Source organism: Patella vulgata, chromosome 2 (assembly GCF_932274485.2).
Source record: "Patella vulgata chromosome 2, xgPatVulg1.2, whole genome shotgun sequence".
NCBI classification, from domain to species: domain Eukaryota; kingdom Metazoa; phylum Mollusca; class Gastropoda; family Patellidae; genus Patella; species Patella vulgata.
In genome coordinates, this window is record NC_065880.2 from 32,715,767 (window position 1) to 32,732,966 (window position 17,200).

Consider the following 17,200-nt stretch of genomic DNA (forward strand, 5'->3'; position numbering starts at 1 on the left):
TGAGCTAGATGTTGCCACATGTTTCCCCATCTGTCGCAGCTAGAAATATCCACTGTTTAAGTTAACTGACATAATAGTAAACGAATTGGTTGTTGCTTTTGTGAACCGTTCTGTAGGTAAATGTGAAATATGAGTTGTCCATGCCTCTGCATTGAGCGATGTTCAAAAGATACGGCGTAATCTTAACTTACTGCACCTACAGTTCATCTGTTGCTTAATGTTAAGAAACATTGGGATCATAAGAGGACCGATAAAGACCGTTCATAATGATATCCTTGAAACGAATATTTTAAGAAGATGAGCGTTTATGTATTTATTGAGTGTTAATAGAAAAACTCATAATTATATCTTGTCACAGCTGAATAAATTAGCTCTGAATTTTCAAATGCCCGTAAGCCATTTTGTAAAGATCTTCTTATCTTTATGATTTCTTGAAATCCCCATTTTAACTTAAGACGATGTCATGTAAGTTATTACAGAAATACCCATCAATAGTTTTTGTCACAGCTGAATAAAAATTAGCTCTAAATTGTCAAATGTCTGTAAACCATGTTGTTAAGATCTACTTATTTTCCTTAATAGATAGACGAGCATCCTCGTCGTATGTAATTCTGTAATTTGTTGTCTTCACTAGCCAAGTCAGTGCATTAAAGTAGGACCTTAAACCCCATTTCATTTCCATAAACTGTACCTTATGATAGTATGTCCAATTCTGAGATGCCTATCACCGATTATATAGTAGTATAGCATATATACCTCAATGGTTAATAACTGTCACGGGCCAGAAACAGCACAATGAAACACAACCACTCTATACATAATTCTCCACGCCGCCACTACAAACAAAAACATTACCAACATACGAACAATTAAAACATTATTTGAATTAAAGTGACGGCTCAATATCACTCTTAGCTTCGGTGCTTTTGTAAAAACAAGAAATTCGAACAAATCCGAATTTTAAATCACAATGTAGTTAATGTTGGTTCGAAAACATTCTCTCCACATCCAAAATTCAAGATGCAGATACAAACTAAGCATGTTTTAATCAGGCTTTGTTAATTTCGAATCGAATCTTGTATACACATTGGCTATAAGATATATCACAAAAAGTTCACAAGATGGGAACAAACATACAAGGTAATATATTACGCAGAGAAATATAGTGAATAGTTTGTTCTTTCGAAAAATATGCAATACAGAGGTAAAAATATTAGAAAAGTGCTAATTAGAGAATGTCTAAAAGCACTTATTTCAATGACTTTAAATTCATGACTTATTTTTTAAATAATAATTATAGCTGAAAGGTCGTTTAGCAATTCGGGGTGCTGGAAACAGTTATTTATTTGAACAGGGCACTTTCTAGTACTGTAATTATTGGGGAAATGTCTCAATGCTGATACACCAGATCCGTTATAAGATATGCCCAGGAGGCAACAACCCTGACCTCCTTACCCCCAGTGTTTCTTTATAAAAATGCCCTGAATGAGACATCGTTGTATTTATTGTGTTACTTATTATAGCTGTTTGTCTATCGTCTCTTGGCAGAAAACTTGTGAAACCAGTTTTTTATCGGCGTAGTGTACCTTTAAAATTGTATAGGATCAGTAATCCATATATAAATTGGTTGTAGATGTCCACTATTTGTTGTGCGTTGTATTGAGGTCACAAACACATTTCAATAGTATTCAGGGATATGTTTCATAACGTTCGTACAGCCATGGCTATAGGACACGTACGAAACTTAAATCACTGTATTTTAATTGTGTCGGTTTGTGTATGTTGGAGTGCGGCAGTTGATATAACTGTTCTGACAAATGTAGGAAATATAACTGGTTCTGTTGAGGATGTAAATGTTGGTCCAAACGTAGTAAAAGTATCAACTTATCTTGGTATACCGTTTGCTGAACCACCCGTCGGCAATCTCCGGTTTACGAAACCACAACCAAAGTCAAAATTCGAGGGAATTTTTTGGGCAAAAAACTATAGCGCTTCTTGTAAACAAATCCAACCATTCTATGATACCAGCACAGTTAATGATTATCAAAATGAAGATTGTCTGTATCTAAACGTCTTTAGTCCTGATACTGATCAAAGCGGTACAAAGTACCCTGTATTGATATGGATTCACGGAGGGTCGTTTTCCGTGGGTAGCGGTAGAGCAACAACAAGTAGCATTCTTGCAGCATATGGAGAAGTTATTGTAGTTTCTGTTAATTATCGTCTTGGTGTTTTCGGTTTCTTAACTTCGGGAAACAGTGCCGCGGGTGGGAATTATGGACTTTGGGATCAACATCTTGCTATTAAATGGGTTAAAAATAATATCGAAGGTTTCGGAGGTGATGCCACAAGAATTACGATCTTTGGTGAATCTGCTGGTTCGGTATCTGTTATGCTCCAGGCTCTTTATCCTGGCAATGAAAATATGTTCCAAAGAGTCATAGCAGAGAGTGGTTCAGTTAACGCTAATTGGGTTATAAATAAAGATCCGGTGTCCAAATTAAAGAAATATTCTGTAATATTGAATTGTTCACGTTCATCACTTGAAGAGTCTGTGGCATGTTTGAAAAGTATTAAAAATGTATCGGAGATGACATCGAAAGCCAATCTCCCAAATAGCTTTGGACTACACATGTTAGATTGGTCGCCAACAATAGACAACGATTTTATAACAAAGGAAATGATTGAAGCACTTAATTACCCAGCACGGGAAACAAAACTGGCTTATTTTAATGAGTTAGATCTTATTATGGGAACAAGCCGATTTGAAAGTGACTATTTTCTACTATTTGAACCTGAATACTTTTCGACTTTTATAAATGCATCAGCCTCAATTACAGACATCAAGGCCGCAATTCGGAATGTTATCCTTCGCGCATTATCTAAGAGTTATGATCCAGAATTGGTTCAATTTATGCTTCAAGATGTACTTTTCCAATATGAAAACTTTAATGATCCATTAGATAAAAACTTGTACATGCAACAATTAGTAAATTTCTTTACCGATATGGACTTTTTTGTGCCTACTTATAAAGCTCTAGAAAGTCATGCTTATGATAATAATTCATCTAAAACATACCAATATGAATTCAATCAACTGAATCCATTTAGACCACATCAGCCTTGGATGACTGGGGCTGTTCACGCTGATGAACTGAAATATGTATTTGGATCTGTCTATGAGATGTCACAAAATGAGACTCAAACCGTGAGAAACACAGAATGGTCCTTGGCTAAAACATTAATGACATACTGGTCAAATTTTGCCAAGTCGGGGTGAGTAAGATATAAAAAATATATTTATTAGATTTAATACTTATGTTTCCGTTTTCGTGAGAGTTTTAATAGAACTGGCGACAGTGTGCACCACATAATGATTTGTATTGGGAAACCTGGGTTTACGTTTTATTCTGGTAAGTATAAAAAAGAACCTGCTTTTTTGTCGCTGATGAGCATGTTAAACATGTGTAATAGTGATTGGCATCGTGCACGAAACAAAGTGTACAGTGTGCATTTCAACATATTATATTTAAAGGGCCAAATTCGGGAGTTCAAAGATCCGTGTAGGGATACTTGATACACCTGAGATTGAAAATTAGCAAATGTTCGTATAATGGATTCAAAAAGTTCTTCTTCCACCCACTTGACTTATCAAACACTGGGTGTGTTCTGTATCATAATATGCACACTCTTGCTTTAACATTCAAGGGGGTCACGTTGGCTAAGTGGGTAAGATGCTGACTCGCTAGCCTGCAGGTCGGATGTTCGATCCCTGTATTGGCCTAGAATGTTCATTCAGATTTTCGGGCGTGGTTCCTCCTTGTCAGTGATGGAGGACGGAGGGCCTGACAAATACAGTTGTCTAGCCGTTCGGATTGGACAAAAAAACTGAGGTCCCGTGGACATATTGGCGTACACGTAAAAGATCCCTTGACAATTTGAATTCCATAGAAGAGTAGGCCGTACTGCCGCTGTCCGGGCACAATTTCCCTCATAGCACACTGTATGGCATATGCCGGGCCGTCTTTATTAGCCCAGTTCGGAGCAGAACAGTAGGAAGTTTTAAACCCTATTTCAACCCCACTATATTCAACGCGACTCGTTAAAGCTCACTGAGACCGGTACATACACACCACTTTGAATACACCCTTAAATACGCGATTGGTTCTAATAAGAGTCGTTATTTCAGCAAAATGAAACCGCTAATCTCACAGGCTTCATGATATACGTCAAACTGAATTCTGTTCGCAAGATTGTAACTGGGTTAAAATAAACCTAATATAATACGTTAAAAGCCGATAATTTTCTTTTGGTTTAGAGATTTTTAATTTATAGTATGCTTTAAAATGTTCTAAATATGGCATTCATGATAAAGGTTTTTGTGCTGTCCCATATCTATATGTATTTATATTTACATTTGTATATTTCAGAAATCCAAATACACCTGTAACACCAGATGTTATTTGGGAAACGTATGACCGTCAAGCTAGAGAGTATATTTATCTTAAATCAGGCGAGATAGAGGTGAGAAGTAGCTTAAACAGACGTCGAGCTGAGTTTTGGACTAACTATCTACAGGGGTTAATAAAAAGATACTCAGACTTAAAACAAGAGAAACCCATTTGTAAGCCTACCTCAGATGCTGTTATTTTTAAATCTTATGTATTAATGTTAGTTGTTGGGGTTGGATTTAATTATGTTTCAATTATCGGAATTCGGGAGTAAAAATCCATCTTCTTATACCTTTAATATCAAATGTAAACAAGTAGTAATTTGAATCTGTATGTAAGGATAAATCCTCAAATTAATGAAAATGATAGTGTATGTTGTATAACGTTCCTATATCAAGTAACTCGGTAATGTATATAATATTACTGTCAATTATTTGCTTGCCAAAATAATCCGTTAAAAACAAGCCAACAGCAAGGCTGATGTCCCCCGCTGAAATCCCAAAAAACATAGATGACACCTATTAGTTCATGGTTTTGAAGTACCTGGTAGTGAAACTATAAAATAAGTTTCATCATTCTCTATCAGTTAGAATTACAGTTATCCTCTCCTAAAGCATCGACCAATGAAATTGCTTAGCCCTACTTAGCTTTAGCGGGCAACGTTAATCAATGAACTCAGTCAAGACATTCATCTAATTAAAAGCAGAGTTGTTATGTTCCAAAGTCTTGACAAATCAATTTGCGTATGGCTAAAATTCTCATAACCGAACTTAGTCAAGGTATTAATATAATTAATCTACACACGAAGTTTCATCGCTCTCCCCCAAGGTTATCATGTTCCATAGTCTTAATCAATCAAATTGCTTATCGCTTTTTAGCCTCACCATCGAACTACGTCAAGGTATTGCTATAATGGATCTATATTCGGAATGTCATCGCTCTCACTCAATTGGAACCAAAGTTATCGTGTTCCAAAGTCTAAACCAATCAAATTGTTTATCGCTTTTTAGCCTAATCAGAAAATTTCCAATCTTGTAACTTCGTCAAGGCATTCACCTAATAAACACCTACACCAAGTTTGAACATTCTAGCTCAATTAGAAGAAGAGTTATTGTGTCCCAAAAAGTGTGATGGACGGACAGACAGACGGTCAGACTCATTGTAATAGTCACCTGCTTTCATCTAAAGGCGGGGACAACAATATGTTCAATAGTCTCTGCCGCCTCAACAAGCTTCCAGAATATTGAGGGGATGGGGGATGAACAGAAGATTGTGGAGAAAAGAAAACCGTGCCTTGTTACAATATGTCCTATTACTAAATGCCTATAGTCACAGGTTATATAATATTATATAATATAGATCTCCAGGTTAAAAACTGTGACAGGTCAGAAACTCGGGTAGTTGATCCACGCTTGACCAAACACTATAATGAAACACGCATATTCTATACACTATTTTGTCACCGCCTCCATCGCAAACAAACACATTATTAACATACGAATCATTGATACATTATTTGAATAAAAGATAGGACTGATAGTCATGTTAGCTTCGGTTATACAAATTAAAAGTGTTTTAAATGGGCATTTTCAAATTAGGTCATAATCAAAGCAAATGACATAAAAAGAATAGCAGATTTATGACTACAAGATTTTGATGCGGTAGAGTTACCTTTTCGTCGGTCGCATTTTGCACGGTAGGGTATGGATCGTACATACAAGTAGACACATAAAAGGGCAACAATTATATAGAGAATAGTTTGTTTCTCGAAAAGATATAAAATGTAGTGAGGTGATGATATTTATTATAGAAGGGCTCTAATTATCGTAGTTGCTTTTCAATAGTATTCAGGAATATGGTTTCATAACGTTCAATACAGGCATGGCGATAGGACACGTACAAAAGTTAAATCACTGTATTTTAATTGTGTCGGTTTGTGTATGTTGGAGTACAGCCGTTGATATAACTATTCTGACATATTATGTAGGAAATATAACTGGTTCTATTGAGGATGTAAATGTTGGTTCAAACATCGTAAATATATCAACTTATCTTGGTATACCGTAAAAATATCATTTTCCTCTTCATTTTCAAACGTTTGAATATCGCTACTCCATGGTGGAGAATAGAAAACAAGGGAGGTAATTGGGAGGTAATTGTGTTATTATTTCCGGCGTAAAAGAGTTTTAAGTGTGAGAATGACACCTATGATCGTATAATTGTGAGTTGACAACCTATTGAGCAAAAGACATAGAAATAATTACGTTTTGACTTTCTTAGAAAATTTGCAATTTCCGCTTTAATATTTGCTCTTAGTTAGCATAAGAAAGATCTTGGCCCTGATGTCTGTTTTTAAAAATATATAATAGTAATGGGTATCGTGTACAAAACAGGACATTCAACGTATATTTGATATTATGCCCCACATTTCGGCTCTCATCCGTTTTGACCTATAAAACGCTATGTAAATATTGTTCTTCAAGTCGTCTGTATCACTATACACACCCGTGCTTTATCGTTTCATTGTGTACTCTCTGTCCCACCCATTTGACTTATACAACACTATGTACATAATAGTTCTTCAGGGGTTCTGTGTCATTACACATGCTGTTAAAAACAAACCCCAGTCAACTGTGAAGTGTGACTGGTTAATAAAGTCTACGAGCGTATGAATACAAACATGCACTATATAATGTAGTCCTGAATAAAGAATGTGACACGCACTTGAGAATGAGAGTTCGTACCATCAACATCTGTTATATGTTCTTTTTCCCGCTCATCAATACTCGAAGCTCGTTCGTTCGTTTCTGGAGTTTAACGTCCACTTCCACCGGGGGTGATATCGTAGACAAGTATATACTCGAAGCCATCGAGTCCGTTATTTATAGGCCCCGCCTGAGAATCAACCTCGGGAATTCCCAAAAATCCTATGCAACACATGTCCTTGCTTTATCATGTATTTGCACTCTTTTTGTTAATATTAATATTGTTATTTTGTTAATATTGTGAGCCGCGGTTCCACCATTGTAATTTACATTTATGATATTTGAGTCCAGTCAATATATATATTATAAATCTTCAAGATCATCTATATATGAATAAATTGTTTCTAACCTCTTACTTTGCGGCGAAATAAGGTTTTTTAATTGGTTAAATCTGTATACATGTATGTTTAAAATAAAGTTTCTGTCAGGCAAAGTAGCATAAATGTATCCCGCCCTATAGATATATCTCCCAAAAAAATTTGGTATCCCTGTGCACCTGGATGTGACTAAGACATTAAATCTAATCTGGAACATTTTGCATTTAATACGACATGCCCGAAATACTGCTGTAATTGGGAAAAATGTCCGATATCGAATATTGTTTCTTCTTAGTTTTGCATAGCCAGTCTTGTATGATATTTCACAAACGTTTGTATAGAATGTCCTGTTATAAGAAATATTAATATATATTTTCTCGACCATCTCCCTTGCCATAAAAAAGGTTTGGGTGCCCTAGCTACATTATCTATATTATATCCGATTCATTTCAATTTTGTTATTACCGAAAAAAATTTCTGTCAACACGGGAAATGACGTCATTTGGAAAAACACTGTATTTTATACCTCTTGAACAATCGTATAATTCAAATGAGCTCATATCATTATAAATTTAAATCTTAAATGGTTATATTCCAATTACTGAATAGCCCACAGTAATGCGAACATAGTTTCTAAACAGAGTCATCGCCGACAAATAATTATTTATTATGTCTTGATCAATGATCCATTTGGTGTCATTGTAGTATCAAAACATCTGAAAGTGAGTAAGACGCTGGCTCGCTAGCCTGGAAGTCGGGTGTTCGATCCTTGCACTGGCCGAGAAAGTTTATCAAGTTTTTCCGGCGTGATACACATTGGCGTGCGCGTCAAAGATCCCTTTACAGCTGGAATTCGACATAAGAGTAGGCCACAGTCCCGCTGTCCGAGCAAAATTTCCCTCATAGCACACTGTATGGCGTATGCCCGTGTTTATTAGCTCAGTTCGAAGCATAACAGTAGGACGTTGAACCCCATTTCATTTCATCTTCATTTCATTGGTACCGGAAGTGGCGTCGGTTAAATGGGCAATGGTGAAACCAGTCAAAACTGCATCGGAGGTTTAGGGATATTTATTATTAGTATCTTGCAGATATGATATAATGTTTTTAACTTGGTATATAAGAGGTTGTTTTAAGTTTTCATTTACTGACTGTTCCAGGTGACACTACGACAAGACACTTGTTTGCCATTTCTGCAATTTTTAATTAAAAAGGCTAAAACTTAGTGACACACCTGGAATTGCCATCCCATTACTTTCTTACATGAGGGAACTAATTTCAGATCAAGCTATATAACGTCCCTCTCTTTACAAATCGTGGTTTGTTTACATCGCGCTACAGAACATCAGCCATGTTTGACCTAGTTATCTGGAATATTCGAAGAGGGATGGGACATTTGTTTGGCTTGAGTCGTTTCGGACAAGTAGAATATAAATTTTATTTTTAAGGGGTCCAAGACCACAGTTGTTTGTCCAACTGACTTGAATATTGATTTATGCTACATACAAATTTTATCCCGACTGACACGCGTACACATTAATAACTAGGTCCATAATATGCAAAAGTCATCGTGAGTTGCTTAGCTATTCCGTTGCATAAGCCTTTGCCTTGAGAACTCTCGGAAATTTTAAACTTGAATTTAGACTGGAGTGATGATCAAACTACATGTAATTGTATATGTAACCTAATTTCTCATGAAGCCTTCAACAAAAGTAAAACGATTTTTATATATTATTACATATAGGAACGTCTTGAATCAAGGACTATAATAATTATTCTGGCGAATTATCGCCAGGATGATGATGGCGTGTCAATAAACATCAATTACATAATTCCATATCTTCAATCAAGGCTATGTAATGCAGAACACGGCACATGTATCTGTGGTCTCTCTTATATAATTTTGTCCTTTTCCGGTTTTGTAAATGGGCCCTCTTTCAAGGCGGAATTTACGGATAAAATTAATGCGTAGACAATCCCGTTTTTTGAACTTGAACATCGTAAATATTTCTGTTTCTCGAAATAACTACATAATAGTTTGGTACATTCCTAATTTTCATCTTGAAATAAATAAATTGTAGTTAACAATAATCAATTATTGGAGGAGTTATATTTCTAAGATTCCCTTTATTGTCTTTTCTAACTTAATATCTGAAACAAATCTTACGTGCCTAAATCACAAAAATAAACTAGTTATTACCGTTATGCAAAACTGTTCTGTGGGAAACATTTTGGTAGAAATGCGATGCTATGAATATCTATGATGCATTGAACTGTGAGGGATATTAAAATATCGGCAATTTGTTTTTGCAAAAAAGAGTTTAGAAATAGCTTAGAAAATTATAGAAAACTGTAACTGCGATGCAGTCATGGCGGGTTTTACCGGTGCCCGTTATCCTTTAACTGACCCCACTTTAAAGGGACAATAACACTCTTGCTGGCTTGACAGCTCCAGAAAATAAAAAATAGCTTTATTCTAAGTACTAGATGTGTTAGTGTCTTACCTGTTGTGTAAATTATCCATTAAATCCTATTTTACTTGTCCAGAGGGTTCAAAAATATTTTAAAATCCAAATCACATTTGAAAAGCTTCACGTCAGGCTTTTCAAATCATTTAGTTGAACTTTTCCAATTTTTTTAAATTAGGTGTGTTAAGATGAAATTTGTATCATCAATTAATTGGAATATTGTAAAATAGTACAATTTGTTGACCAGAATAAAGATTGGGACATATTATTCAGTTACAACAAGAGTGGTATTGAACCTTTAACAAAATCCCATATGAGCATGATACACCTGTTAAATTTACGCAAAATTGTCATTTATGAAAGCAATGGTTAATGTAAGAATATATTTAAGATAAGTGCTTGGTCGTATATCAATACAATATTACGTAAAGGAAATTAGTAAACAGTATTATTAAAGGGTTTCGAATAACACCCTTTAGAATAAAATGTTTGCTTTAAGGGTTGAAAGTATACATGTAGTTTATCTTTCAAAATCACTATAGATGTGTTGGGCAAAACAACGTATAACGGTGCTTTTGGACAATTGCATCAAGTTATAAACTATCTTTTGATATCTATATGTTTGCTTTGATTTGTGCTTTTCGATGAGTGGAATTAAATAAAAATGTCATGAAAACAGAACAATATTTTATTCTTTTGAAAGGTGAACCCCACAAAATTGCCTATTTCTCGGAAATAGCAAAAATACAAAATGTTTCATGAATTTTCGGTTGATCTTACATATCAACCCTACATGTATATAAACGTTTCGAATACAAATATTAAATAATGAAAATGTTAAATAACCTTTGCGGAAAACGGGGTACGAAAAGTGGCTTAATGAACAGTTTCTGCGAAATAAGCAAGTAGAAACAGAACATAATATTAATCCAACCAAAAAACAATAGCGTTTAACACAAGCTTCACAGTGGGGAACCCTAATAAGTATTACTGCCGCAAAACAAACGTGCGAATTTTCCTTCACTAAATGTATTTCTAAACGAATGTACCCGATTTGGAGATCCCTGTCTACCCTTTACGCGAAATGCAAGTCTCCCAATTTACACAGACGCACCCGTAATGTTTATATTGTAAAAAAAAACCGATGTCGGAATATGTGAAATTTACAAGAGGATAGTGGATTTTATCAAACTTCTAGGCGTTAAGGCTTGACGAAGAGAGCAACGGGGTGATAATTTCAGGTATGTCACAAAGTTTTGGCACAGAACTGGAAGAGACAGTAGATATATTCCAGACTATTTCAAAGATAATGTTATTTATTACCAGTATCTTGCAGGCATGACATGGTTTCAATAACTTGGTGCTGTTATTGTGACATCTTATGTATTAAAATTAATTGCTGGTCTTGGATTTAATTTCATAAAATAAATCTAAATAAATGTCATTCATAGCGGATCTTTTTTAGTTAAAACCTAAACGAATCGGTATGTAGTGTTAGTTCTCAATAAAAATCTGTCCTAGTAAATTTCTAATTTAATATTTACACATATATAAGACACCATATGAGCTGACGATAGCCCTATTAAATAACTCTGTAAAATAAACAGGTTGCCAAGAACCCGCAATGGTCTAAACTACGCAAATATTTCAGTCAATAATTACTTGCTTGAAAAACATAAATCAGTTAATGTATCGGACGCTTACGATTTAACGAACTCATCTTTTGTTCTATGACGTTGTAACCTCGTACTTCAATTAATTATTTTCAACCAGAGGTGATCATCTTAAAGATACTTTCCCAGAAAAGTATTTATCGGGTGGTTATTTCCAATAAAAGTATGGCAATTTGTGTATATATATATATGGAAAGTAGAAATATCTAATCTTACTAGAAGAATACTGGATTCCCTTAAAGACACCCAGTCTGTTGTTTAACGTCTTTCTATCAAATAACTCGGGCATCTTCTAAACCCGCAAATATTCTGTACAGTTACAGGCGTAAAATGAGTGAAAGGCAATAATTCTGCCCGGGCCAGGTTGTGTTCGCGTTATCGACGCCGTATGGTATGAGGTCACATGTATATCGATACGCTCTTTGAAAATATCGTTTGCCGACCAACCATCGACAATCCCCGGTTTTCTAAGCCACACGCATGTAGTAATAATTTGTTTATATAAGAGCTAGAGAGCGAGAGAGAGAGAGAGAGAGAGAGAGAGAGATGGGGTTTAATGTCCACTCGACACAAACTATGTCATTTCGGGACTAACATATGGTTTAATTTTATTTCAATAATTCGCTTGCGCGTAGGGGTCAACCGGGGATTTGAAACCACGCCAGTTGACTCAATGACAGGCCTTATGATACAGCGCGCGCGTGCTAACCATTCGGCCATCCAACCCCCCTTATATAAGAGCAGCCTTGTGATAATATGTCCAATTACTTCATACCTATCACAGATTACAAAACTCCAGGTTATAAACTGGGCCAGTTTATCTACGCCAAAACAAAATAAAAACACCTCTCCATCAGAAAAACTACTGATATATTATTTGAATTAAAGAGACGCTTCGGGTATTTAACGGGAGGCGCTTTTAGTAAAAGCAACGCACTGGTGTTTCTGTCATTACCATAATACTAGATACAAGAAATAGATGTTGAAGGACAATATTATAAATATGTGGATTTGGTTTGGAAACATTCTCCCGATGTCGAACATTCAAGATGTAGAGGTAAACTAAGCGCGTTTTAAACAGGCACTTTCAAATCATCCCATGAACAAAACAAATGACACATAAATAGAAATGAAATGGAATTTAACGTCCTACTGTTCTGCCTCGACTGGGTTAATGAAAACGGGCATGAGTCATGCAGTGTGCTAAGAGAGAAAGTTTGTCCAGACAGCGGCGCTACGGCCTACCCTTATATCGAATTCCAACTGCCAAGGGATCTTTTACGTGCAAGCAAATGTGTATACTCGACCTCGGTTTTTCTTCCCATACGAACAACTAGACAGCTGTCCTTGCGAACGTAAAACAATAGTTATTTGTCAAGCCTTTTATCTGTACTCAGAAAACATTTATAGACACTTTCTCTTAGTGAAGTGTGCCTTTAATAATAATAATTCAGTAATCTTTATACACATATATTATAGAGGCCCATGTTGGTTAAGTGTTGTATCGGGGTCACTGGCAGATTTTAATAATATTTAGGGATATCATTAAATACGGTACAGTACAGGTATGGCGGTTGATGAATGTATTTTAATTGTAATTGTATCTGTTTGTGTATGTTGGAGTACAGCCGTTGATATAACGGTTTTAACAAATGTAGGAAATATAACTGGTTCTATTGAAGATGTAAATGTTGGTCCAAACATCGTAAAAATATCAACATATCTGGGTATACCGTTTGCTGAACCACCAACTGGCAGTCTCCGGTTTGCTAAGCCACAACCAAAACCAAAATTCAACGAAAATTTTTTAGCGAGAAACTATAGCGCCTCCTGTCACCAATTCAAGCCATTCTGGGATACCAGGACTGATAATGATTATCAAAATGAAGATTGTCTGTACCTAAACGTTTTTAGTCCTGATATTGATCAAAGCGGTAAAAGGTACCCAGTCCTAATATGGATTCATGGCGGATCGTTTCTTATGGGTAGTGGTAAAGGAGCAACAAGTAACATTCTAGCAGCCTATGGTCAGGTTATTATAGTTTCTATCAATTATCGTCTTGGAGTTTTCGGCTTCTTAAGTTCTGGAAACAGTGCTGCGGGTGGGAATTATGGACTTTGGGATCAACATCTTGCTATAGAATGGGTTAAAAATAATATTGTGGGTTTTGGAGGCGATACTACAAAAATTACGATTTTTGGAGAATCTGCTGGTTCGGCAACTGTTATGTTCCAGGCTATCTATCCTGGTAACGAAAATTTGTTCCAGAGAGTAATAGCAGAAAGTGGTTCCGCTAACGCTAATTGGGCTATCACTAAGGACCCAGCTTCCAAATTAAAGCAATATTCTGCTAGATTAAATTGTACACGTTCATCACTCGAACAGACGGTAGCATGTTTGAAAAGTATTAAAAATCCAACAGAGATGACAATGAAGTCCGATCTTACATTTAGCGCAGGACTGTTAGATTGGTGTCCAACGATAGATAACGATTTTATAACAAAGGAAAGGATTGAAGCATTGAATAACCCAGCACGGGAAACACAACTGACCTATTTTAATCAATTAGATCTTATTATGGGAACAAACAGATTTGAAAGTGATCAATTTCTGTTGAATGCACCTGAATATGAATCTACTTTTATAAATGGATCAGCCTCAATCACAGACACCGAGGTGGCAATTCGGGCAGTTATCTTTCGCTCTTTATCAAGGCGCTATCATCCTGATTTGGTTCAATTTATGCTTGCAGAAGTACTTTTCCAGTATAATAATTTTAAAAATTCATTCGATAAAAACATGTATATGCAACAATTAGAAAATTTTGTTACCGATGTGGAGTTTTTTGTGCCTACTTATAAAGCTCTAGAAAGTCATGCTTATGATAACATTTCATCTAAAACATACCAATATGAATTCAATCAACTGAATCCATTTAGACCACACCACCCTTGGATGACTGGGGCTGTTCATGGTGATGAACTGAAATATGTATTTGGATCTGTCTATAAGATGTCACAAAATGAGACTCAACCCGTGAGAAACACAGAATGGTCCTTGGCTAAAACATTAATGACGTACTGGACAAATTTTGCCAAGTCGGGGTGAGTAAGTTCGAAATATGTTTAACACTTGTTTCCATAGAAGTTTTAACAGAAATGGAAAGAGCATGCACGACAAAATGATTATTGATAAGACAGCTTTTCTCAACTGATTAAGACCGTCGGCCACCTCTTCTGTAGATACACCTCTTTCAGATATAATATCAGCAACCCGTTCACATTCATGGCGATGCTGTCAAACCTTCGCCTCGTCTATTAAAGATGCATTATTGTGGGTCTTTTTTTGGCTTTAAATGTTATTTAGCTATTAATTAGATATTTATTCACATGACAAGTCTAACCAACAGATACAGTGAATTTGCATTTTTTTGTTTGCATACTAATAATATAGTTCTTTTTTAGGTGTTAAATATTAATTTTTGTTTGCAATACCGGTATAGTTATGTTTGTGGTGTTAAATATTAATTTTTTGTTTGCATACTAATGATATAGTTATTTTTGAGGTGTTAAATATTATTTTTTTTTTTTCAATTTTGAGTATGATTCGTATGCAATTTTACACATATTTTCTTTTAATATATAAAAGATTCGCGGACATATACTTTGTTCAAAAACATCTAAGATAATGAGTATTTAAAGTCCTTAATTTGCTTCCAGTTTAGTGATCTGAACTTTTTATTAAAGAAAAGTTTATGTTCATGTCTTTCACTAAGGACGAAAACAAATTGTTGAAATACCCACAAGGAATTTTTGAAAAAAGTTTTGAAACCATGCATCATCTAAATTATTCTAATTGTTATTATCATTAGATTTCTCTAGTGCTGTTGTATATCTATTTGTATTTATATATTTCAGAAATCCAAATACTCCTGTAACACCAGATGTTGTTTGGGAAACGTATGACCGTCAAGCTAGAAAGTATATTTACCTTAAATCAGACGAGATAGAGGTGAGAAATAACTTAAATGGACGTCGAGCTGAGTTTTGGACTAGCTATCTACAAGGGTTAATAAAAAAATATTCGGATTTAAAACAAGAGAAACCCATTTGTAAGCCTACCTCAGATGCTGTTATTGTGACATCGTATGTGTTGATATTAATTGCTGGTCTTGGATTTAATTTATTAACATTAATCTAAATAAATCTCATTGACATCAGATCTTTAAGTTATTAAATAACGCGGTAAAATACATAGTTTGTCGGGATACCGCAATCTTCTAAACTACGCAAACATTTCAGTCAATCAGTTAAGCCCTGGACGTTTATATTTAACGATTTATCGAACTCATCGGTTGTTCTATGACGTTGTCACCGCGTACTTCAATTAATTCTGTTCAATAAGAGGTAATCATCTTAAATTAATTATTAACATATTGATAAATTTACAGTTATGTACCATTCATACGATTTTAAGATATAATAAATGTCTTTTTCTGTTCTTTTTAAATAAACAAAACAAACTATATTTTATTCAATAAGAATAGGATTGGGGAACAGGCTAGGCCTATATCCCCCCTCTCCCTTCAACAAAACAATATAATTACAATTAGTTTACTTAAATACATGTATATAGTCGAAACTATTAATATTGTGTTATTAATTAATAAAATTCTAAAAGTATACAATCATTTTTTTTTCAAATAAAAAGGTTATTTGATATACATAATGACTAATTTTGGTTTAAGGCATGAAAGTGTACAAATATGTAAACAGAATCTAGTGATGGTAATGATAAATGACAATTTCAATACTTAAAGTCTGTTACTTAATTCTAAAAAGTTTTGCACCTAGGAAAATGTTAATTTATTTTGTTCAAGTGAAATATCCGTAGAGGCAATAGAAATTTTGTGTTGATGTATTCTGTTGGTAATGTTTTTATGGTTGTATCTGAATATAAGGGACATATCAGCAGAAAGTGATAAGGATCTTCAAAATTGTGTCCACATCGACAGGTTGGAGAGTCGGCCACCAGTCTTAAAAATGCATGTCCATTTAGATCACTGTTTGATAAACGAAGTCTTGAATAGATGATATGAACTTTTCTTTTACCAATATTGTAATAAGAAGGTACCAAGTTATCAGGGGTTAAGTTGTTTATTATTTTATATAAAAAATATCAACTTACGTCTTTCATGACGTTGTTTTAGAGGCAAAATACCGACTTCTTTATATAGTAAATCATGGCTAGTTCCCTTCACAGCGCCACATATTGTGCGTAATTGTTCTAACTGGTTAGCTAAGTAATCCGTGCACCCATCTCAAATAATGTCAGCATAGTCAAAGTGTGGTAAAATATAGGAAGCATATATTGTTTTGAGTGATTTTCTTCCTTTCTAGTCGGTACTGCAGTGATCTTAAGCAGTTGATAAATTTTGACACTTTATTACAAAGATTTTCTATATGTATGTTCCATTTAAGAGTGTTTTGAAAAATAGGCCCCACATGTTTGTGGCGAGATACTTC

At 34.9% G+C, this 17,200-nt stretch overlaps 2 protein-coding genes across 2 annotated transcripts; both read left to right on the plus strand.

The window, feature by feature from the left end:
• Positions 1–1,720: 1,720 nt before the first annotated feature.
• LOC126809594 (bile salt-activated lipase-like) lies at positions 1,721–5,466 on the plus strand. Its single transcript, XM_050534229.2, has 3 exons — positions 1,721–1,950; positions 2,119–2,453; positions 5,462–5,466. Exons 1-3 carry the CDS (start codon positions 1,721–1,723, stop codon positions 5,464–5,466), a joined length of 570 nt encoding a protein of 189 aa, XP_050390186.2.
• A 7,753-nt stretch (positions 5,467–13,219) lies between these two features.
• Positions 13,220–14,783, plus strand: LOC126811728 (cholinesterase 1). The gene has a single exon (XM_050537583.2). The coding sequence runs from the start codon at positions 13,242–13,244 to the stop codon at positions 14,781–14,783; it is 1,542 nt and encodes a 513-aa protein (XP_050393540.2). The 5' UTR covers positions 13,220–13,241.
• Positions 14,784–17,200: the final 2,417 nt, after the last annotated feature.